General features: G+C 44.4%; 1 protein-coding gene across 1 annotated transcript in view; it reads right to left on the bottom strand.

The window, feature by feature from the left end:
* Nucleotides 1–24523, bottom strand: part of LOC121283872 (protocadherin Fat 4) — a 168146-nt gene that overhangs the window by 23947 nt on the left and 119676 nt on the right. Inside the window, exons 14-15 of the mRNA XM_041198674.1 lie at nucleotides 13093–13316; nucleotides 2820–3081 (exon numbers count right to left, since the gene is read on the bottom strand). Coding sequence (XP_041054608.1) covers nucleotides 2820–3081; nucleotides 13093–13316 — 486 coding nt within the window. The remainder of the gene's footprint in view (nucleotides 1–2819; nucleotides 3082–13092; nucleotides 13317–24523) is intronic.

Below are 24523 nucleotides of genomic sequence, written 5' to 3'. Positions count from 1 at the left end.
TCTCATAATAAATACAATTGCAAAACCATTGTGATCGTGTGGCCAAGTTTCCCTTATGGATTTGGTCCACCTGGCACACATCATCTGCCATGTCATAACAAAATACATATGGTATTGAATAAAGACTGCTTTCAGAAGCTATCTTAAATTCCTATATTATTTACAAACTGCTCAAATTTTCCTTCCATCACTTATAATGTAAAGTGTGCCTATCAGTTGGACTTCCTCCTACTAATCTATTTTTCACTTGTTGCTTTAATTACTATTATTACAAGCCACCACTGTGCTACCTAAGAAGACAACCATGGCTTAATTGCAGTAGTTCCTCCAGCACAAATTATACAAATTACAAGATTATCGTAAAATAACAAAGCTAATTTTAGTTGGTTTTCTTTCACAAGGTCTTGCAAATACTCTAACCTGAGGTAGTAGAATTTGCATGCATGTCCTTGATATGCTTTCTTTCTTAATCAGCAGCCTTTCTATCCCAAGCAGGGGCAATGATAGTCTTGCAATCTTAATTGTTTCTTCTCCCATTTCATCATTTATAACAGTAATATTTAGAGCGAAGCAGTACTGGCAACGTTCTTTCAACTTGGTAATATTTTCTGCCTCTTCTTCTAACTTCCTCTCTTCCCCATCCCTCTGCTGCCATGGAAATCCTAGCCCCTGAATTCATTTCTTGGATGTCTGACATCTCTAATCTCTAAGCCCTGCCTGAAGGAGAGTCAGATGGACTTGAATGTTGGCTGGGTTTCTCTCTCTACGGATGCTCCCAGACTTGAGCTTTTCCAGCATTTTCTGTTTTTATTTATGATATCTCTAATGCTTTTGTAGTTAGTTTTGCTGCCTTAACCCTAAATAAACTTCAACTGATCCAAAACACTGCTGCCTTTTCCCTCACCTGCATAAAGTTCACCATTTCCATCATCATATCCTCTCCAAGCTCCACTGGCTCCCTCTGTCCCGTTAAGTAAAAATTCTTGCACTCAAATCTCTCTATGACCTTACCCTGCCCTATCTTAGTGATTTTCACCTGCCTTATATTCCTGTAGAACCATCACTCCTCCAATATCAGCTTTCTCCTTTCCGCATGCAATTGGTGACTGCTTGTTCAGCCATTACACTAATGCTTCTAAGTCCCTAACCAATTCCCTCTGATTTGCTACTTCGCTCCCTATTTTTGAAATCTTTCTCTTTCTACTACTCCCGCATCTCATTTCCCCTTTTCTCCTCTTGCTTACACCTTTAATCTCATTTGTATTCTTACTGTTAAGTGCCATCAAAAGTCTTCTTACATATGAAGACCATAGCATTACATAGAACTTACAGTATGAAAACAGGACATTTAGACCAATTAGTCTATGCTGAGGTTTAATACTCCACACGAGCCACCTCACACCTGACTTCATCTAACCCTATAGGCATAACCTCCAATTCAGTTCTCCCTCACATACTGTGGAAATGCACGTAGTTTGGTTTGTACTCAAAACAGCTTTGATTGTAAGTTTGAAAATATACTCTATCTTTTCTAATTGGCAACAAATCACAGAGTTAAATATTTAGACTAGGTCTCCCACTCATAACCAATTAAAATTTAGAACTAAATAAATGCCTCTGTTAATTTACCACAATGCAATTTGCAAGAACTTTCAAACTGGTAGCTAATCTATTTTGTAGAGAAATGATATGATATAGTGGACACCATTGAAGTACCTTTCATACTTGCTATGATCAGACTCTCAGAATTGTTACGGCGCAGACGGCCATTCGGCCCATCCTGTCTGCACCAGCTCACCAAATGAGCATTATGACTTAGTGCTATTCTCCTGCTTTTTCCCCGTACCCTTGCACATTCTTTCTATAAATTGATACTTATTAAAATTAAAGAAAACAAATGCGGCTTTTTAAAAAGTCCCAACACATAAAAAACAACTATGGCCTGAATTTTCCCGTCAGTGATTTGGGGGCGGGGCATGCTCACCGATGTGAAAATGATGCAGGAAGAACGCCCAACATCATCCCGCCCCATTTAAATATTCAGGAAGGCGTGTGGACAGCGAAATCAACTGTCTGCCCGCCAACCTGTCAATGGCCAATTGAGGCCATTGACAGAATAATTAAGGTAATTAAAGGCACTGCCCGTCCAACCTTAAGGCTAGCGGGCAGGACAGGAGCCCCAGCGGGCTTCTGAAAAAACATGAAACCTCATCTACTGGCAGGATGAGGTTTCAAGTCCGTTTTAAAAATCTTAAATAAACTTTATGTGAGATTTATTAACATGTCCCATCTCGTGTGACATTGTCACATGAGGGGTACATGTTAATATTTTTTTTATTTCTCTATTTTGATGCTTTGAAGCACTTTCACTGATCTCCCTGAGACAGCACTTAGTCTCAGGGAGCAGTGCGCTCTTCCGTGCACATGCGCGAAAGAGTGCACTTTGACAGGTGGGAAATCCCTCCCCCCCCCCCGCCCCGCACAGGATGTGCATAGCGCTTCCCATTGGGAAGACTGCTGGACGGGCCTTAATTGGCCCGCCCATTTAAAATAGCGGTGGGGCCCGCTTCAGAGGCAGAGTTAGGCTGCTCGCCCGCCGCCAAGCCGGTGGAGCCCACCTGCCAACCTAGGGCAAAATTCTGCCCTATATGTCTAATTTCAATAGTGAGGGAGATGCATTATCTCACAAATAATAGGGTGAAGTTCAATTGTTCCCTAATGAATGTTGCTTTATATCAACAGGATTTAAATTTGTTTTGTTGACAACATCATACTTAGTTTATAAAATTTTAAAAAATCATATATCAACAATACATTACCTAGTTCATTTGGATTATCAAACTGTGATACCAGTGCTCGCCCCAAAGAGAAGGTGGAAAACTCAATCCCACCCACTTTATGAGTGGGATGTGTGATGTTTTTGAGGTGTTTTTTGTCAAGAATCAGTCTAGTGACTAAGTCATTGCTCTCCATTTTGAATGTATGCCATTTTCCATCAGAAACTGAGATATCTGCTAAATGGTGCTCAATGTCGCCTTTTGAGCCAGCATCAGAAATGTAGTTTATCCATCCATCCATAATCTAAAAATAAATGATAAAAAGCATTAGATTTCAAATGTCTTTATTTTTGTGTTTAATTTTAAATGCTATGCATGTTGCCATAAGAAGTCTTTAATACCAATCCTCCTCCTTTGGGTTATAGAGTGGGCTGCTCTGAATTCACTGCTATTCTGATCCATGACTGGTTAATGGAAGCACTCACATTTACTGCAACAAATATGCCGGGATTTCTATTTTCTCTATTTAAATACTTGGGTTCCAATGTGTAGATGATGGCGCATGGTACCAAACATGCCAGATGGTCTCAAGTAGAGGTAATCCCAGGATTTAAACCATTGCCATCTGTTTTGGAGGTTGCATTCCACAGCCCTACTTAACTTCATATTCATTAAAGCTGTCTTTGTTTTCAAATTCAAGGTTCTTTTTAGTGAATTTTAATCAACATGAGGAATTATATTTTTGTGCATTTTTAGTCAGTTGCATGATAACATATTGCACACATTCTTGGTCAATTGCCTTTCTCAAGATGAGATCCTAGTCCTTGTTAGGCCACAGTTGTCAGAGAATGAACCTGCACTTCACTTTCATGTACCTCCTCAATAAGTGCTGGTGTTGGCAGATACCTGGTAGCACATTTTTGGTTGCATACAATGGGGAGAAGAAAAGGGACAATGCAAAGAAAACAATCTTTAAAAATGGTTAATTAAGCTACCATTTATAGTCAAATGAGAGTTGAAGAAAAGTGTTTTGACATGAAAATGAGAATGAAAATCATTCGTATGTCACAGAACTCTGTTGTGGATATAATTTGGCAACTTGGTATCAATATTTGAAATACTGCCTCTACTCTGCAATAACAATAATCCTCAACTTCAGAACACTATGGGTGCTACACTTTTACAGGTCATTTTTGTGCTATGAGCCTGTACCCGTTAGGAACAGGATTCAATGTGTCCAAAGTCATTTTACGTAGGGCCTTTACAACAGTCAGGTAGAGGAGATTTTCATCCTCTTGGTATAGGCTGGATTCAAATCTACATCCCATAGGTGCCTTATCTACAGGGTCACACTGTGCTGCTCCATCTTATGCATTTTGTCTAATATAAATTTGCATTGTAAAATGTCCTTGGGTAATAGTTCATTTTTGCAGTAAATTTATCAAACTCTTCATTCTAAAAAATTCTTAAATCTCAAATCTGACTCCTAGCCCATCCACTTCCGGGTTGCATGGAAGCAGGGTGTTGTGACTCAGTCGTTAGTTTATGGTGACTTGTGAATCATACTTGCACACTTGTTGCAGGGTGACTGAGTTGGTACTTTAGATACAGTAGTTCTGCAGACACTTCTTAGGTGGAACACATTCTGTTTATTTACAAGGTACTCAGCAGCTACATGTGTGTTTCTACACCAAACTCTATCTACCTCCTTCTGCTGCTCACTGCCAGACTACTGACTTCCAACTAACTACTAACTAATTACAGAGTTAGCCCATGCAACTCCACTATTGATTACACAAGATCATGTGAGCTTCCATTATAACATCCTTCTTAAAGGTATGCTACAAATTACACAAAACCAGAGTTACCACACAGGGCAAGAGACAAGCAACTAACCCAGGAGGTTGGCATTTTAAATATTTTAATTGAAACTCGCAACATCTAATTTAATCTGCGCTTATCTATGTCACAAATGAGATCCTATGTGACTGTGACAAAGGCAAACTTTCCCTCCTCTTTCTTCTCGACTTGCCTGCAGCCTTTGTCATGTTTGACCACATCCTCCTCCTCCTATGCCTCTCCATGATTGTCCAGCTGGGTGGGGCTGCTCTCACCTGGTTCTATTCTTATCTATCTAATTGTAGCTGGAGAATCACTTGCAATGGTTTCTCTTCCCGCTCCTGCAACATTACCTCTGGTATCACCCCAAGGATTTCTCCTTCGTCACCTTCTACTTCTCATCTACATGCTGTCCCTCCATGATATCATGCAAAAGCACAGCATTAGTTTTCACACGTATGCTGATGACACCCAGTGATATTTTACCAACACCGCTCTCAACTCTTCCACTGTTGCTAAACTATCAGAGTGTTTATCCACAATCCAGTACTGGATGAGCAGAAATTTCCTCCGATTAAATACTGGGAAGATTTGAGACCATTGTTATCAGTCACTGCTCAAACCTCTGTTCCCTAGTTGTTGATTCCATCCCTCCTCCTGGGAACAGTCTGAGATTAAATTTGTTTGTAATTTTGGTGTTACATTTTACCCTAAAAATAGCTTCAGACCTCATATTGATGCCATCACTAAGACTGTCTATTTCTGCCTCTGTAACTTTGTCCAACATTGCCCATCTCAGCTCATGTGCTGTTGGGACAATCACTCAGGTTTTCATTACCTCTAGACTTGACTATTCTGATGCACATCTGGCTGGTCTCCCACATTCTATCTTACGTAAACTTGAGATCAGCCAAAACTCTGTTGCTTATCTCCTAACTTGCACCTAGTCCCATTCACCTATCTCCACTGTGTTTACTGACCTACATTGGTTCCCAGTCAAGCAAGGTCTTGAATTTAAAATTCTCATCCTTGTTTTCAAATTCCATTTATGGTCTTATCCTTCCCGATCTTTAATCTTTTCCAACTCTGAAATAACTGCACTCTAATTCTGGCCTTTGAGTATCCCCAATTTTAACTGCTCCACCATTGGTAGTTGTGCCATCACCTGCCTAGGCCTTAAGTTCTGCAATTCCCTCTCTATAGCTCTCCACCATTCTGCTTCACCTTCCTCTTTAAAACACTCCTTAAAACATACCTCTTTGACCAAGCCTTTTGGTCAGCTAAGCTAATATCTCCTTGGGCAGGATTTTACACGTCGGCAAGCAGGGGCAGGGCCCGCTCGCTAACACACAAAATAACGCGCAGTGACGTTGGGCGGAACTCCCGACGTCACTGCACCTCATTTAAATTTTCAGGTAGGCGGGGGCATAGTGAAATCAGCTCTGCGCCCGCTGACCTCTCAATGGCCAAATGAGGCCATTGACAGAGTCAATTAAGTAAATAAAGGACCAGCCTGTCCAACCTTAAGGTTGGCGAGCAGGCCAGGAGCCCCGGTGGGAACTAGAAAAAACATGAAACCTCATCCACCGGCGGGATGAGGTTTCAAGAAGGTTTTAAAAAATTTTAATTAAGTTTTTGTAAAAATTATGGACATGTCCCAATTCATGTGACATTGTCACATGAGGGGACATATTAGGGAAACTTTATTTTTCTATTATTAGATTTTTAACATTTAGAGCCAATCTCCCTGAGGCTGTACTTAGCCTCAAGGAAATGAGTGCACTCATTTGTGCGCATGCGCGAAAGAGCGCACTCTCAATTTTGGGATTCCCCCCACCATCACAGGGAGCACACAGGATCTTAATTAGCCCACCCACGTAAAATGGCGCTGCGCCCCCAATTGGGGGCGCTGATTGGAAGCGTGCCTGTGCGCGCCCATCCTTCAACTTCACCCCTGAAGGGGGGGGGGGGGGGAAATTCAGCCCATATTTTGATTTATAATGCAACTGAGAAATTTCCTTGAAATGTCTTATTATGTTAAAGGCACTGTATAAATATAAGTTGTTCTTGTTTAACAGTGGTTGGCCTCAGGAAACCTGGAAGCTGAAGTGAGACGAGGACAACTTTGGGGAAAAGGTAAAGATCTTTACAGGATTGCCAGTGGACCAGGGGGAGCAGGAGTGCTTCCTCTTGACTCTTCAAGCTCCCCTCCATCAGACTCCTCACCAAGCCCTCCTGCCCTCAAATCAAAGACACCCAGGCTAGGGATCAGACTCCCGGGGCCATAGGTCTAACCAACATGTGCTAGCAGCCTGCTCCAAAGTCCGCACTGCCTGACTGGAAGTCAAGCCTGACGATCAGACTGACATTCAGGTGAGGAGTCTGGCAAGGAGGAAAAACACATCTTGTGGAGTTAAAGCCCAACAGCATGTGGGGAAATGCAGACTTCCGGGTTTTCCAACCAAAACTCTGCGTTCTCTGTCTACAAAACACTCCCCTGTTAAAATTCAGCCACCATTTCCTTTTTTGGTGCTTGTTGCTGCCTGAAGACAATGGGGAGCCTTTAGGGCTTAAAACTAACAGACTGTTTGAACGTCATCGCTATGATAAGCTCAAAAAACATGGTTTATGCACAATAGGAAAAATAAAATAGTGATTAGTATATTCACAATAAATAAAACAAATGAGAACTTCTGAGCCGGGATTTTCCCCTTGTCGGGCGGTCTCGGTGGGGACAGACGGGAGCGGTCAGGAAGCTGACCGCTGCCCGCGATCAGGCCGGACCACGATTTCACACTGGCGGTCCAGTTAAAGCCCAACCAGCATGAAACACGTGCTTCAGTGCTCAGCGCTGCCTATGTGAGGGTTGGGGGGTTGGTGGTGGAGGGAGAGAGCGTAAGTTTGCAAATGCGCACAGAGCTGCCTCAGGAACATGAAGAGTTTTGCAAATTAAAAATAAAGATTTTTAAAATGTTAAAAAACATGTCCCCTCACCTGACTAAATAGAGGGTGTTCTGGAGAGGGGACAACTAGGCTTACAAAGCAGAAAGATATGGCAGCCTTGCAGGACAGCTACTTTGATAATGATACCCAGAGCGTGGCAGGAAGGGACAGAGTGTACAAACATAAAAAAACAGCAGCAGATAGGGTCAAAGAGGGAAAAAGTGGTAAAAAGGCAAAATTAATGACTCTTTACTTAAATGCACGTAGTATTTGGAACAAAATAAATTAATTAACAGCACAAATAGAGGTTAATGAATATGATCTTATAGCCATTAAGAGAACATGGTTACAAGGAGATCAAAGCTGGGAACTAAATATTCAGAGATATGTGACTTTTCGAAAGTACAGGCAGGAAGAAAAGTGTGGTGGGGTAGCTTTGTTAGTAGGCGATGGAATAAGTATATTAGCAAGAAATGATCTTGGATTGGAAGATGTGGAATCCATATGGGTAGAGGCAGGGAATAACAAGGAGAAGAAGACACTGGTGGGAGTAGTCTAAAGGCCCCCTAACAGTAGCTATGCTGTAGGACAGAGGATAAATCAGGAGATAATGAGGGCATGTAAAATCGGCTGTATATTAATCATGGGTGACTTTAATCTTCATGTAGATTGGGGAAATCAAATTGGCAGAGGTAGCCATGAGCAAGAATCCATGGAGTGTATTTGGGAAAGTTTCCTAGAACAATATGTTGTGGATCCAATCAGGGATCAGGCTATTTGGATCTAGTAATGTGTAATGAGGCAGGTTTAATAAAGGATCTCAGAGTAAAAGTTCCCCTAGGAAACACTGATCATAGCATGGTGGAATTTAGCATTCAATTTGAGAGTGAAACAACTGTGCTAAACTTAAATAATGGTAATTACAAAGGAATGAGGGCAGAGTTGGCTGGAGTGGACTGGGAAAGGAGTTTGGCACAAAAGACAGCTGATGAACAAAGGCAGACGTTTAATAAAATAGTTCATGACTCAAAACAAAGATATATCCCAGTGAGGAAGAAGGATTGTAGTAAGGGGATAAATCAACCATGGTTAACAAGGGAGTTAAGGATAGTATTAAAGTGAAAGAAAAAACATCCAATGTGGCAAAGATTAGTGGTGAGCCAGAGGTTGGGAGAGTTTTAAAAACCAACAGAAGATGACCAGAAAAATAATAAAGAGAAAGAAAATAAGCTTTGAGGGTAAGCTAGCAAGTAATAAAACAACACACAGTAAGAGCTTCTTTATGGCTAGAATTTTCCTCCCACTGGGGGGGAAGTTGAGGAGTGGGCACGTGGAGGCGCGCCTCCGATTGGCACCCCCAAACGGGGGCACGCTGCCATTTTATGTGGGCAGACTAATTGAAGCCAGCCCAGCATGACGTCCGCAAGGAAACACTGTGCTCCCTGTGCGGGCGGTGGGGGGGTGGGGTAAATCCCTAAACCGAGAGTGTGCTCTGTTGCACATACACACGAAAGAGCACACTCATCTCCCTGAGGCTAAGTGTTGCCTCAGGGAGCTTGGTGCCAAATTTAAAATGTTAGCAAAAGAAAAAAAAATCCCCTAACATGTCCCCTCTTGTGACACTATCACATGAGTTGGGACATGTCCATCACTTTTATTAATGCTTTTATTAAAAATTTAAAAACAAAAACCTTCATGAAACCTCATCTCGCCGGTGGATGAGGTTTCTTGCTTTTTCCAATGCCTGCCAGGGCTCCTGGCCTGCCCGCCAACCTTAAGGCTGGACGGGCAGGTCCATTAAGTACGTTAATTACTTTGTCAATGGCCTCAATTTGCCATTGACAGGTCGGCGGGCGCACAGCTTATTCTGCTGAGCCCCCGCCCACCTGAAAATTGAAATGAGGCGGGGTGACGTCAGGAATTCCGCCCAACATCATCCCGTGTCATTTTACATGTTGGTGAGCGGGTCTTGCTCACTGACCGGGAAATCCTGGCCTATATAAAAAGGAAGAGAGAGGTGAAAGTCAATATAGGGCCCTTAGAGAATGAGGCTGGGGAAATAATAATGGGAACCAGGAAATGGCAGAGGAGTTGAATAAATACTTTGTATCAATCTTCATGGTAGAAGACACTAATTGCATACCAAAAATACTAAATAATCAAGTGGCAAAAGGTGGTGTAGGAAATAAATACAATAACAAATACAATAACTATCACTAGAGAAAAAGTACTAGGGAAACTAATGGGGCTAAAGGCCGATAAGTCACCTGGACCTGATTGGTTGTATCCTAGGATATTAAAGGAAATAGCTGCAGAAAATGTGGATGCAGTGGAGGTAATCATCCAAGAATCCTTAGATTCTGAAAAAGTCCCAGAGGATTGGAAAACTGCCATTGTAACATCCTTATTCAAAAAGGGAGGGAGACAAAAAACGGATAACTATAGGCCAGTTAGCTTAACATCTGTCATTGGGAAAATGTTAGAGTCTATTATAAAGGATGAAATAGCAGAGCATTTAGAAATGTATAATATAATCAAGCAGAGTCAGCATGGCTTCATGAAGGGGAAATTGTACCTGATAAATTTATTAGAATTCTTTGAGGAGGTAACAAGCAGGATAGATATAGGGCAACCAGTAGATGTAATATATTAGGATTTCCAAAAGGCATTTGACAAGGCACCATCCAAGACTACTTAATAAGATGGTGCTGAGGGTAGTATATTAGCATGGATAGAGGATTGACTAACTAATAGAAGATAGAGAGTTGAGAACCGGGGCATTTTCAGGTGAGCAACTGGTAACTAGTGGATTGCCACAGGGATCAGTGCTGGGTGCACAATTATTTACAATATATATTAATGACTTGGATGAGGGAAATGAATGTACTATCGCCAAGTTTGCGGATGACACATAAATAGGTGAGAAGGCAAGTGGTGAGGATGACACAAAGAGTCTACAGAGGGATATAGACAGATTAAGTGGGTGGGAAAAAACTTGGCAGATGGAATATAATGTGGGAAAATGTAAGGTTATGCACTTTGGCAGGAAGAATACAGGAGCCGAATATTACTTAAATGGAGAAAGATTGAAGAGAGCTGCAGCACAGAGGGATTTGGGGGTCATCATGCGTGAATCCCAAAAAGTTAGCGTACAAGTTCAACAGGTAATAGGGAAGGCAAATGGAACGTTGGCCTTTTTTCAAAGGGAATGGAGTATAAAAATAGGAATGTCTTGCTAAAACTATACAAGGCACCAGTTAGACCACACCTAGAATACTGTGAACAGTTTTGGTCCCCTTATCTGAGGAAAGATATACTGGCATTGGAGGCAGTCCAGAGAATGTTCACTTGGTTGATCCTGGGTATGGAGGGATTTTCTTATTAGGAAGGGTTGATTAGGTTGGACCTGTACTCATTGAGAGTTTAGAAGAGTGAGAGGCGAGCTTATTAAAACATATAAGATTCTTAGGGGGCTTGACAGGGTAGATGCTGAGAGGTTGTTTCCCCTTGTGGGAGAGTCTAGGACCAGAGGCCATAATCTCAGAGTGAGGGGTTGTCCATTTAAGACAGAGATGAGGAGGAATTTCTTCTCTCAGAAGGTAGTCAATCTGTAGGGGCTGGGTTGTTAAGTATATTCAAGATAGACAGATTTTTAAACAGTAAAGGAATCAAGGGTTATGGGGAAAAGGCAGGAAAGTGGAGTTGAGGATTATCAGATCAGCCATGATCTCATTGAATGGCAGAGAGGACTCGATGGCGCAAATGAACTACTTCTGCTCCTATGTCTCATGGTCTCTGTCACATGAGCAGGGACATGTTAGAAGTTAGGATGAAATGAAAAATGTTTTTTTTAAATGACGGATCGAAACCTCATCCCGCCCATGGATGAGGTTTTGCAAAAAATGCAAAGGCTGCTTGGCCTTTACCCCTGCCTGCCAACCGTAAGGTTGGATGGGCAGCAAAAGATTTAATTCAATTACATTGTTACTGGCCTTAACAGGCCTTTTAATTGTTGGCGGGTATGCTGCCAACTCCCGTGCGCACCCACCGACCAAAATATCATACGAGTGTGCAATGAAGTCGGGACGCTTGCTCATGTCATTTTACGTTCGAGCGGGTCCTGCGCGCACCGGCCCACTCAGCGAAAAATCCCACCGCAAGGTTTCCTTAAAGAGTAACACAAGCATGAATCTGGGTTTCAGGAGCAGATAGACTGGGGCAGAAATGGAGAAGGGCAATAATATGGAAGTAGAAGGTCTTGGTTTTTGGATAGGATCAATGTTCCTTGATGTTGAGCTGCATGAGTCTGTGGCCAAAAAGGACTGAAAGATACCACACAGACCTTGTTCTGGGATAAATAAAACATCCTCATGGCCATATAAAAAAACAGGCTGTACACAACAACTAAATTTTAAAGGGAACATCAGATAGGATATGAGTCAGAAGCTCACGCAGGGCCAAATTGGATGCCAAAGTTGTAAACAGTCTGGTTCACTCTGACATGCAGGCCAGGGATTGGATGGAATCAGTAGCAAAGGAACTTAGTTTGTGGTGGGGACTTAAGGCAATAGCCTCAGTCTCCTCAATATTTAATTTTATCTCAGCCAGGACTGGAGATCAGATAAGCAGTCCGAAATTAGCAAGGCAATGAAGGGGTTGAGAGGGGTATTGGGTGTTGTTAGCATACATGTGGAACCTAAGATTGTATTTTTGGATGACATTATCAAGTGGCAGCACTTATATGCAAAATAGGAGGGGCCAAGGTCAGGCTTTGATAGATCCAGAGGTAATGGTCAAGCGCAAAGAGAAGCAATTGCAGAAAATTCACTGGCTACATCTGGATAGGTAAGAATAACCAGGCATGAGCATGATTCAATGCTCTCCTGGACTGCCTTCCATCCTTCCAAAACTCTGCTATCCAACCAAACCTGAAGAAAGCACTGCACCTCTATTACCCATGTCATTGCTGACTTACATTGGCTCCTAGTCTCCCGACTCTTTCTGTTGATTAAATTCTGTCATGGCCTCATACATGCATATCTCTGTAATTTCCTCCAACCCTCCCTGCAGAATCCTCTGTTCATCTGATTCTGAACTTCTGTGCCCTATTCTCTTCACCACACCAGTTGTGTCTTCAGCCATCTAAGCCTCACACTCTGGAATTCCCTTCCTAATTTTTCCCAGCTCCCTCTCCTTATTTAAAACCTTTCTCTAAACAGACCTCTTTGATTAAGCCTTTTGTTATCGCTCCAAATGTCTCCTTTTGTTCATTTATTTCTGATTATGCCTCTGGCACGACATTAATGTTAATTATTGTTGTTTTGGAAAATTACAGCATATATGACACCAGATTGATGAACTAAATCACATGAAAAATATTTTTGGACATGGATAAAGCAAAAAAGGATTATGCTGCAATTCATTAATAGTGCTTAGTACTCGTAATGTGAGTTCATCTGCAATTAAAGTCTCTGAAGGAAATAATGTATTATTTAGTTGATTTTATTGATTACAATACTGAAAACAAATTTACCTTGACAGCGATATAGTTTATACTTCCTTGTATGTGTAGCAGCATTCCTTCTGATGAGCGTGTTCTGAACTGTATTTCAATGCTACTGGTACTCCCATTTCCTTTTTGATTTTGTTTTCTCTTTATGTGGTTCTTCAATAGTTGTCCACGTTTATAACTTTCTTTAATGAAATAGTCAAGATGAAATTGTCCATCGAGATTTATTGCTGTATCTGGAGAAGTAGCTGCATTTGAGGATAAATAGTTAAATTCACCATAGTGGCCCTGTAACCATAAGTACAATCACCCCAGCACAAACGACATTCTCTCAACCACAAAGGGTACACGTCAGCATTGCCTTGACCCTCAGATCATATTCTCCAGTTATCCTTCGGTTCGGGAGTCACTTTTCCAGGATCTAGAAATTCACATTCTTATCCTGACTGCCTCACTTGTATTCCTGCTGGTCCAACATTTGTTCTTTTACCTCCAGACTTGTATAAACTGGGATCCTAGTTCCAAGACTTTCCTGTGCAGTTCTCCAGTCCCTATTGCCCATCAGTTGTCAACATTTCTACCAGTGAGCTACAGATAACTGTCTGAATTCATTCTATTCATAGAATTATATAGCATGGAAGGAGGCCATTCAACCCATCATGTCTGTTTCATATTCTCCTGTATAAAATAATAGCAAAATATTTCCCCTTCTCATAAACTTTCTCTGTGTTACAGGTTTGTAAATGTACATAAAACTAATTTTATAAGGTGATATTTTTAATATAAGGAAATAAGCTCAAGAATTTTAAGAACAGGAAAATGCGAAAGTCTCACCGATCTCTGTCCCTGTCTCAGCCCATCTGCTACTGAAGCCTTCATTCATGCTTTTGTCACTTCCAACCTCGACTATTCCAATGGTCTTAAGCTGACCTCCCATCTTTTATCATCCGTACAGCTCACCTGAAGCTCTGGTGCCTGTGTCATGAGTTGCACAAAGTACCAGTCACCCATTACCCCACTCTTGCCAGAAATAGGGGCAGTTGTAGGCCATTTAGCCTACTTCACCATTCAATAATAACATGGCTGATCTGATTGTGGCCTTAACTCCACTTTCCCGCCACCCTAATCCCATAACCCTTGACTCCCTTGATCAATACTCTGTCTAACTCAGCCTTGAATACATTTGATGACCCAGCCTCCACTGCACTTTGGGGAAGAGAATTTCAAAGATTAAAGAACATCTGAGGAAAGAAATTCCTCCTCATCTTCATCTTAAATGGGGAGAGCCCCTATTTTTAAATTGTGCCTTTAGTTCTAGATTCCTCCGCAAGGGAAAATATCCACTCAGCATCTACCCTGTCAAGCCCCCTGTAATGATTTGACATACCAGGCAGGTTTCTACTTGAAACAGATATCTTTATTACAGAGAGCCCTTCAGAAGCTACATGCTTGAACCATGTCCTCGACTTGAAAGCCATGCCCTCTGATTACCCCCACTTAGGACACATTTGTTAGAGTCCACATGGACAATCATGTGACTCCTGATAGGCAGGGGGGGAAGGCGATAGCTTCAATCACTACATTTCCTCCCCCTTAGGTTATTTACATTTCCTATTTACAAAGAACATTTTAATCCACAACATATACATATATACAGGTCAGGTGATTAAAGATGAATTCTCTGGGGTGGTTTCCTTATTCGGTTAGAGCGTCATTGCTCATCGACATGATCAGGAACTGCAGCATCAGGTACATCATTAGAAAGTGGCAGTTCAGGGCTGGGCAACTCTACAGGGACATTGGGTATGTCTATTCTAGGTCAATCTATCACCTCAAGGATTAGTGGTTTGGCATTAATCACAGGCAGAATAGCTGTTTGTTGGAATGCCCCTCTATTCCTAAGATGACCCACATGTTTTTGAACAATTTGGTCTTCCACTTCTACCTGAAAGGACAAGGGACCAGTTTCTGACACAATTATACCAGGAATCCAACAAGGTCCACTTCCAAATTCCTCACAAAAACTGTATCTCCTATTGTAAATCTTTGAGCTTTGCTATGAATATTGTGATTCTATTTTTGATTACTCTGATTCTTCTCTACCTTCTCCTCTAAGTTTGGAAACACCAGACTTAACCTTATACCTAGGCGGCGTTTCATCAATAATTCAGACCGTGGTTGAATGAGACATCGTACAATAATTGAGAAGAAAACGGGAAAGTCGAGTTTCTAGGGTACCCTCGGAAACCTCTTCATTCCAGTTTTGTAAGTTTGCACAGCTCTTTCAGTTAAATCATTTGATGAGGGATGATACAGTGCTGTTTTAATATGTTTGATTCTATTTAGCTAAATGAATCTTGAAATTCTGTACTAGTAAAGACTGTACTGTTATCCGGAATGATGACTTCCGGTAGGCCATGTATTCTAAAACATTGATGCAGCTTTTCAATAGTTGCACTCGATGTTGGTAATCTGACTTCATACACATCCATCACTTAGAATGCGCATCTATGATCAATAAAAACATGGGCCAGGATTTTGCCATTGACGGGCAGGCTTGGCAGGGGTGGATGGGAGCGGGAGCAGCCGGGAAGCCGACCACCACCCGTGATCAGGCTGTGACCACGATTTCACACTGGTGGCCAATTAAGGCCTGACCAGCATGAAACAGGCGCTGCAGCACTGCCTGTGTGTGAGGGCTAGGTGGAGGGGAGGGGGGGTGGAGGGGAGAGAAGGAGGAGGGCGAGAGGGCAAGTCTGCGCATGCGTGCAGGAAAATCTCCCTAAGGCACAGAGCTGCCTCAGGGAGATGAAGATATAAAAAAATTAAAATAAAGAATTTTAAGGTGTTAAAAAACATGCCCCCTCATGTGACTCTGACATATGAGCAGGGACATGTTGGAAATTAGTTGCATTTTTTGCGAAACTTCATCCATGGGTGAGACGTTGTTTCAATCCGTCATTAAAAAAAATAAAAAAAATTCATAAGACCGCTTGGCCTTTTCCTCTGGCCGCCTACCGTAAGGTTGGATGGGCAGCGAGAAATTTAATTCAATTAGAGTCTTCATCGCCTTAACAGGCCTGTTAATCGTTGGCGGGCACACTGCCAATTCCTGCGCGCGACCACTGACCGCGAGTACGCAATGAAGTCGGGACGCTCGGCCGACGTCAACACGGGCCATTTTACGCTCATTCGGGTCGGGTGTGTACCTGCCCGATGAGCAGAAAATTCTGCCCCTGGTATCTAAGAATGGCCCTACACAATCAACATGTAGTCTAACCCAGGGTCAACCAGGCTACTCCTACTGCTGCAGTTGAGCTGAAACAGGCAACTTCTTTTGTTGCTGACACTGGAGACAGTGCTCGACCATGCTTTCAATGTCACTGTCTATGCCTGGCCATCAGGCATAACTTCGTGCAAGCAAATTCATCTTTGATATGCCTGGGTGCGCACTGTGAAGCTCTGTCAAGAGTGGTTCTCTTCCTTGCGAAGGGATGACGACTCTTCATCCCCACAATAAGATTCCATCTTGACAGCTTAACTCTGTTTTATGGGCACGGAATGGTCTTATCTCTTCAGATACTGGTGAATTCGACCACCCTTCCAATGCAAGGTCTTGGACTTTCGACAAAATTGGATCTCTGTTCATCCAATTCCCTATTTGCTTCACACACACAGGAGTCCAAGGAATTCAGTACAAGCACAACTTCTTGTGGCACTGGGGCATTTACAATGCTATCTGGTAATGGGGGATGACTGAGTGCATCCGCATCTGCAATGCAGTGCATAAATTATAAAGTGCATAAAGGTATACTCATACGAAGATAAAATTGATGCCCAGTGTTGAATTCTTACTGAGGCTATTAGCGGAATGGCTTTATCCTCATTGAATAAACCCATGAATGGTTTATGGTCCGAAACTATTGTGAAATGTCATCCATGCAGATACAAGTGGAATTTCTTCACTCCAAATGTTACTGATAAACCTTCCTTTCCAAGTTGGGAATAACCTTTCTCGGCTGCAGAGAAGGTTCTGTAGACATAGCCAATTGGCCTTTCTGAATTGATTTCTGTCCTTTCTTTTTTGTTTACCACAGTGTTTCGTCTTGTCCTTCATTTTGATTTCACAGACAACCAAATTTCTCCCTGGTGAAATCTTAACTTGGCTCAGTTTGGTAGTTGAACTACCCATGGCTTCATTATCCACTTGCATCTTTGAAAGTTCCACGGCTTTTCCTTCTAATGCCTCTTATGTTTCATTCAGCTGATCCTTCATCTCTTCAGTCTCTTTCTTGTATCTCTTGCCTTCCTCCTGGAATATTGAACATTGTTGAGTCTTCTCTGGCAACTGTTTCTTCAGTTTTTTCAGAATGGCACTAAATTCATTTTGTTTCTTTACATGATTCTCCAGGAACCAACTCTGACCTGATGGATCCTTGCATCTTGTGAAGGTCCTTCGATTCTCCTAACTCATTTTGAAATACAATGTCACATTCCCTTAGCAGCTTATGAACTCCTCCTGTTCTCAAGCAAAATATTTCAGACCAGTTGAGCTTAATTTTTTGTAACCCTTCAGCCTAGAAGGCTAGGTCCTTTGCCTGTCACTATGATCAATGGAAGCTGGGCTGTCTGTTGCCCATTGGACACAGGTACTGTGGTGATGCCTTCTACCCTTGTCCAAATGCAACAAGACCTGGACAATATCCAGGCTTGGGCTCACAGGTGGCAAGTAACATTCACGCCACACAAGTGTCAGGCAATAACCATCTCCAACAAGAGAGAATCCACCCATCGCCCCTTGATGTTCAATGGCATGACCATCACTGAATCTCCCACTATCAACATCCCGGGGTTACCATTGACCAGAAACTGAACTGGACTAACTATATAAATACTGTGGCTACAAGAGCAGGTCAGAAGCTAGGAATCCTGTGACAAGTAACTCACCTACTGACTCCCCAAAGCCTGTGCATCATCTTCAAGGCACAAGCCAGGAGTGTGATGGAATACTCCCCACTTGGCTGGATGAGTGCAGCTTCTACAACACTCAAGAAGCTTAACACCATCCAGGACAAAGCAGCCTGCTTGATTGGCACCACATTCACAAACATTCACTCCTTCCACCACCAATGCACAGTAGCAGCAGTGTATACCATCTACAAGATGCACTGCAGGAATTCACCAAGGCTCCTTCGGCAGCACCTTCCAAATCCACGACCACTACCATCTAGAAGGACAAGGGCAGCAGGTAGATGGGAACACCACCACCTGGAAGTTCCCCTCCAAGTTACTCACCATCCTGACTTGGAAATATATTGCCATTCCTTCACTGTCACTGGGTCAAAATCCTGGAACTCCCTTCCTAACAGCACTGTGGGTGTACCTATATCACATGGACTGCAGTGGTTCAAGAAGGCAGCTCACCACCACCTTCTCAAGGGCAACTAGGGATAAGCAATACATGCTGGCCCAGCCAGTGAATCCCACATCCCATGAATGAATAAAAAAAAAACCTGTATGGATTCTCCAGTATATGTCATCAATTGAGCCATGGTTCGCTCCAGATTCAGTGGCTAGATACCTATATTTAAGCATTTAAATGTGTGCTCTCCCATCACTGTGGTTGAGGTTCCCGTAACTACCTCCATTACTAGTGTCTTCCCATTCATTTGGATTGTGACAGTTATATGTTCAGTTTTTACTGCTTTGACTTTGTACAGGGAATAGATATCATAATTGGCAGCTTTAGGTACTGTTATATTATTCACTTCAATCATTTTGGTATGCTGTCTTATGGTTTGCCCCAATTTCACACTGTACTGCTTTATTATGCAACCTTTTTATGGCAGTAATGGCATTCTGCCTCCTTGAATCTGCAGGGGCAAAATTTTCTGCGTGTCGGGTGGATGGTGTGGGAGCTGGCACAGGTGGGTGTGAACCCGATTGCCACTCGCGATCGGGTTCGTGCCACCATTTTCCGCGGGTGGGCCAATTAAGGCCTGCGCAGCATGAATCCTGGCTCCCGAGGACAGCGGGAGTGGATGGGCAGCGGTGGAACTGCAATGACTGCCAGGTCCAATGGCGATCCAGCGGCCTGTTTCAAAAAGCTGCTGCAGCCTTGCAAAGGCTGTGAATTGTGGCCAGTGGAAGGGCTCCCCAGAGTGCTGTTGGTGAGCAGGCCAGGCAGGAGGGTAGGGCAGTGGGGCACTGTGCCTCTCGTTTTTCTGACGATTGCTTTGCTGCCTTCGAGGAGGTGGCAGCACGACGGGAGATGCTCATACCCCAGGATGGGAGGAGGATGCCCCCACACCCCCCGCATGACCAAATGTGCCTGGGAGGAGGTGGCAGAGATGGTGAACTCCTTTGACGTGGCGTGGCGCATCTGGATCCAGTGCCGTAAGCGTTTCAACGACCTGTTGTGCTCAGGAAGGGTGAGTACCATGTTGGCACTAGTCACTTAACCCAGCAGGTAGGCTTTCACTCTTGGTGCCCACAGCCCCCCAAGTCTGAGGGTAGTGATTGCAATGAATCATTGACGGCATGTGTCCTTTGCTGTGTGGGCCAGCAGATATTGACCATGCCAAGATCACCCTGAGAGGGTGGTGAAGAGATGGGTTCTGCACCCGCAGCATGTGGTACACTGAGACCCACATTACTGTTTTGGGGGCAACCTGAGGAGCTGCACCTAGGCGCAGTGCTGGAACTCCAGGACATGTCAAAGCCAGGGTGATGACATGCTGGGAGGGGAGCTTCAAGGTGGCGTTCGCACTGATCAATTTGCTGCCCTTTGCACTCCACGTGCTTGCGCCTCCTTGCTATGGAAGGTTAGACTGTGTGGTGCCTAATGTGATGTAGGCAGCATTTGGCCAAGGGGGTGGGTGGGGGGACGGAACAGGCCTAGCATCCTTCTGTGAGTGTTCGGCAGCAGTGGGGTGAGGAGACACTGGAGCCCAGATGCGTCCCACTCTGGTTGGGGTGAGCCGTCCGCGAAGAGAGTTCAGGTACAAGTAACACCAATCAATGCTCTTCTCTCCTTTGCAGGAGAAGAATGTACATAATGCTGCCAAGCAGGTGAGGACTGGCGGAGGGCCTAGATTTGGAGACGCGCCATGTACCCAGGTCCACTGGTGTTGGTGAGGCTGGGGTGCCACGGGTGGGTATGTATGCCCAGCAGTGAGCTCACCATTGTTCTCCCAGCAGCCATGGCAGTGCTGAAGGTTCAGTGATTGAAGTTTGCAACATGGCTTGACCATTGCTTATGGAAGGATGAGCATATAATGATCCGAGGGACCAGGGATGCACATTGACATTGTCTCCACGTTAACTGATCCAATGTCCTTATTCTTCCTTTCAGCATCAGCGGAGCAGGGCCTGGAGGAAGAGCAGCAGAGGCAGGCACCCGTGCAGGTACTAACATCTCAGTGGGAATTAGAACATCAGCTAGTGTCCCGAGGCACAGCGGTGAGAGCATTGCACAGTCACTGGAGAGGTTGGCAGAGACAGAGAGTGCCCATGGTGCCAGCAGATGGAGGACTGCAGGGGATCAGGCACATGCTCAGTCGTTGCCTGACGACGTGCCCCTGGAGTCGTTCGCAATGCAGCAGGTGCAGGAAATGCGGCCGGGTGTGTGGGAGCATCTGGGTGTGATACATGAAGCCATGCTTCACTTAGTGTCTGTGGTGAAGGAGTCTACGGAGATTGTCGCCGATGCAATGAGCCTCATGGCTGAGCGCCATGCGTCCTCCATGGAGAGAGTGGCAACTCTCGTGGAGAGGCTCCTCCAGGAGACCAATCAGGGCTTCCTAGGGATGCGCTCGGACCTGCAAGCCTTCACATTGGCATTGACCTCATCTGGTCAGTGCCAGTGTGGGAGATGGTCTGGGCACCAAGTTTCCCAGCTGAGTGCCCATCCATTACTTGGTGAGCAGGGAGGTCTGAAGCGATCTCACGTCGGCACAGCAGCTGCCTGTCGTCTCCGTGGGCTGCTCTCAGGGTGCTCCGGATGAGGGCTGCAACTCCTCTGCCCCTCTGCCAGTTACCGTTGCATTCGATGAGGCTGCGACGGCTGGGGAGATGCCAGCTGCGGAACTGGCAGATCCCTCCCAGGTGGGGCCAGCACAAGCTCCACAGGCCAGAGGATGGCCGCCAAGGTCATCGAGGCCAACAGAATAGCACAGTGAGCAGGCTGTCATAGATGCCTCTCCCCGCGAGGGAGCAGCACCAAGACGTAGCACCCAAAAATGTAAAAATAAGGCACCTTAGACACATCACGGGTTTATCGCTGGTGCTTTTGTGTTGGCCCACAATGAGATCTTTATGAGTTGGTGTGATGTTTAACACCTTTGTCATTTTGATTTCTTAAGTTCCTTTGGTTGTAATATTAAATTCGGACATGTCATCATGGCTGAAGGTGCCTGTTTTCTTCCACAGGTGGATAGTTACCAATAGTGTTATGAGTGATTGGTGGGGCTTTCAGCTTTATTATAAAGGCTCTTAGTTAGTTAGTGTTCTTATCCAGGCAGATTTTGCACTTAGGTAACAAGTATGGAGCACACACCCCAGGCTTGTCCTGGTGGTCCATATGTGGTCTGCTAGCTGAAGGTTCTTTGGATTAAAGTCTCCCAGGTGTCCCTGCCTCCCTGGAGTAAGGCTGGGTCAGCGCCTACCCCCTCAACATTTCCCTGTGCGTGCTCATCCTCGGACTCACTGCTGGACTCATCGTGTGCAGCCGCAGCCACTGCATCTACATCTTCGTCATCCACTGCATCCCCCATTTCCAGCGCAAGATTGTGGAGAGCACAGCATGCAACCACTATCAGTGACACGTGATCTGGGGGGTTCTGGAGTGCGCCCCCTGAGCAGTCCAGGCATCAGATGCGCATCTTGAGAAGACCGATGGTTCTCTCCGCCACAGCCCTTGTGGTGCCGTGACTCCTATTGTACCGCTGCTGAGTCTCTGTTCTTGGATGGCAGAGAGGCATCATGAGCCACCTTCTGAGGGGATAGCCCTCGTCACTCAGCAGCCATCCATCAAGCTGGGCTGGAGCACTGAAGAGCCCCAGCACCTGGGAATGTCTGAGGAAGTAGGCGTCGTGGGAGCTGCCTTGTACAGACTTGTAGAATCTGCATCCTGTGATCACACACTATCTGCACGTTCATGGAGTGGAAGCCCTTCCTGTTGACTACGGCACTGGGCTCACCTGCTGGCACCTTGATGGCCACATGTGTATAGTCTATTGCACCCTGGACGCAGAGGAAGCCAGCAATGGCCGCGAAGCCTCTGGCTTACTGTGTCTGGCTTGCCTGTCACAGCGGAAGTGGATGAAGGTCAATGCACGGCTGAACAGAGCATCTGTAATCTGCTTGACACAAGTGTGGAGAAGCTGATTTTGGGAGACACCGCAAAGGTCACCCATTGACCCCTGGAAGAAGCTAGAGACATAGAAGTTGAGGGCAGCCTATACCTTTAGAGCCACTGGCATGGGGTGTCCACCCACACAGTTCATGGAGATCTCAGGCCCAATCAACTGACAGATATAGCTGACTGTCTCACGAGAGATGGAGCCTCGTTCAGAACCGCACCTCAGACATATTGAGGTAGCTGCTTTGCTGCCTGTATACCCTGACAGCAGGATAGTGGCATCTTCTGCGGTCCCTTCCACCTTAGACAACCTCTTGGCCCTGCACCCCTTGTGCCTGCACCTCTCCTCCCAAAGGTGGCTCCCCTGGAGGCAGAATGTGCACTCCTGGCCTCCTTCCCCTTCTGGCCCTCCTTCCTCCTCAGAGGAGGTGCCTCCAGTAGAGAGTTCAGTAGAGGCTTTCTGAAACCTGCAGGCCCAAAAAAGATTCCTCACTGCAGAGCGCTGACCTGAAGTTTGTGAGTCCAGATCAAACAGCTGGTGTGCGTTTTGAAGTATTGCACATTACACAGGCAAGTATCAGCAAGTTTGCAAATTAAATATTTGACAGAGCACACTCGCGACCCCACTGAACCCTCTTATCCCGCCCGTGGATGAGGTTTATACAAATGTGTCCTACCCACCTGTCCATTGTGCCCATGTGCCGACCCAAAGATCACACGGGTGCCAAAAAATCACCGTCAATTGGTGCCTCAAGGGCCTTAAGTGGCCCATTAATTAAGGAGGGCGCACATCGGAAATCATCGCGTGCCTGCCCAATGAAATATGATGACGCACGGTGGCGTGCACACATTTTACATGTTGGCGTGTGGGTCCCACCCTCGCACACCAACGGGAAAATTCTGCCCTAGGTTTCTGGTACATGGTTACCCCCACATCTGTAATAGATTAACTTTGGAATCGCTGCTGAAATGCTTTCAATAGGCCTTTTCATTTTTCTAGCAGTAAAGACTGTCTCTTCCTTCGCTGCTGCTGTGTCTCTGGTTTTCGTGCCACGCTCAGCAGTAGGTTCCTGCCCCAACTGAAGAACAGCGCTATGTTGCACACTCTGTAAAGCCTGCGAATCTCTCGCAGAAATTTCAACAGAGTTCTGTTGAAGAGTCATATGGACTCGAAACGTTAACTGTATTCCTCTCCGGAGATGCTGTCAGACCTGCTGAATTTTTCCAGGTATTTTTATTTTTGTTTTTGTTTTGGATTTCCAGCATCTGCAGTTTTTTGCTTTTAGCTTTTGCCTTTATCCATGCTGATATCTTACCCCCAAAACTGTGAGCTTTTATCTTGTGTAGTAATCTTATGTGGCATCTTATTGAATGCCTTTTGGAAATTTAAATACACTATATCTATTGGTTCCCCTTCATCCACTCTGCTTCGTTACATCTTCAAAGAACTCAATTTTTCAAGCACAAATTTCTTATCATAAAACCATGTTGACTCTGCCTGATTGGACTATGATTTTCTGAATAGTTAATAGTTCCTTAATAATGACATCTAGCATTATGAATTTGTTATGAATGTTGCGTACATTCAGATAAAGATCCCTTAATTCTGTCATTTTTACTATTTTTTCCTACTCTACGTTATTTGCTGGTGTACCCTTATGTTTGTACACTCTGTCCCTTCCTGTTACACTCTGGTTATCATTATTCATCTGGTTATCCTGCACTATTGCCTTATCCTTTCTCTTTAACTTTCTAAATCTCTCCTCACGTGAGCCCTCCCCACCACTAGTTAGTTTAAAGCCCTCTCCATAGCCCTGGTCATATGATTCGCCAGGACATTGGTCCCAGTGCAGTTCAGGTAGATGTTCCCAATGGTACAGCTTCATCTTTCCCCAGTGCTGTTTCCAGTGAATTGGAAAACATTTCTCCTACGCCAATCTTTGAGCCACGCATTCAACTCTCTGATCGTATTTACTTTATTGGCTCTCAGCCAGTGATACCTGAAATTTAAAATTTTCATCCTTGTTTTTAAATCTCTCCATCATCTCACCCCTCCATTTCTCAGTACCTTTTCCTCCATCCCTAAACTGCCAG

This window comes from Carcharodon carcharias, chromosome 11 (assembly GCF_017639515.1).
Source record: "Carcharodon carcharias isolate sCarCar2 chromosome 11, sCarCar2.pri, whole genome shotgun sequence".
In the NCBI taxonomy this organism is placed as follows: Eukaryota; Metazoa; Chordata; class Chondrichthyes; order Lamniformes; family Lamnidae; genus Carcharodon; species Carcharodon carcharias.
Note: the sequence above shows the minus strand (reverse complement) of the source record. Positions and strands in the feature narration are given on the sequence as shown.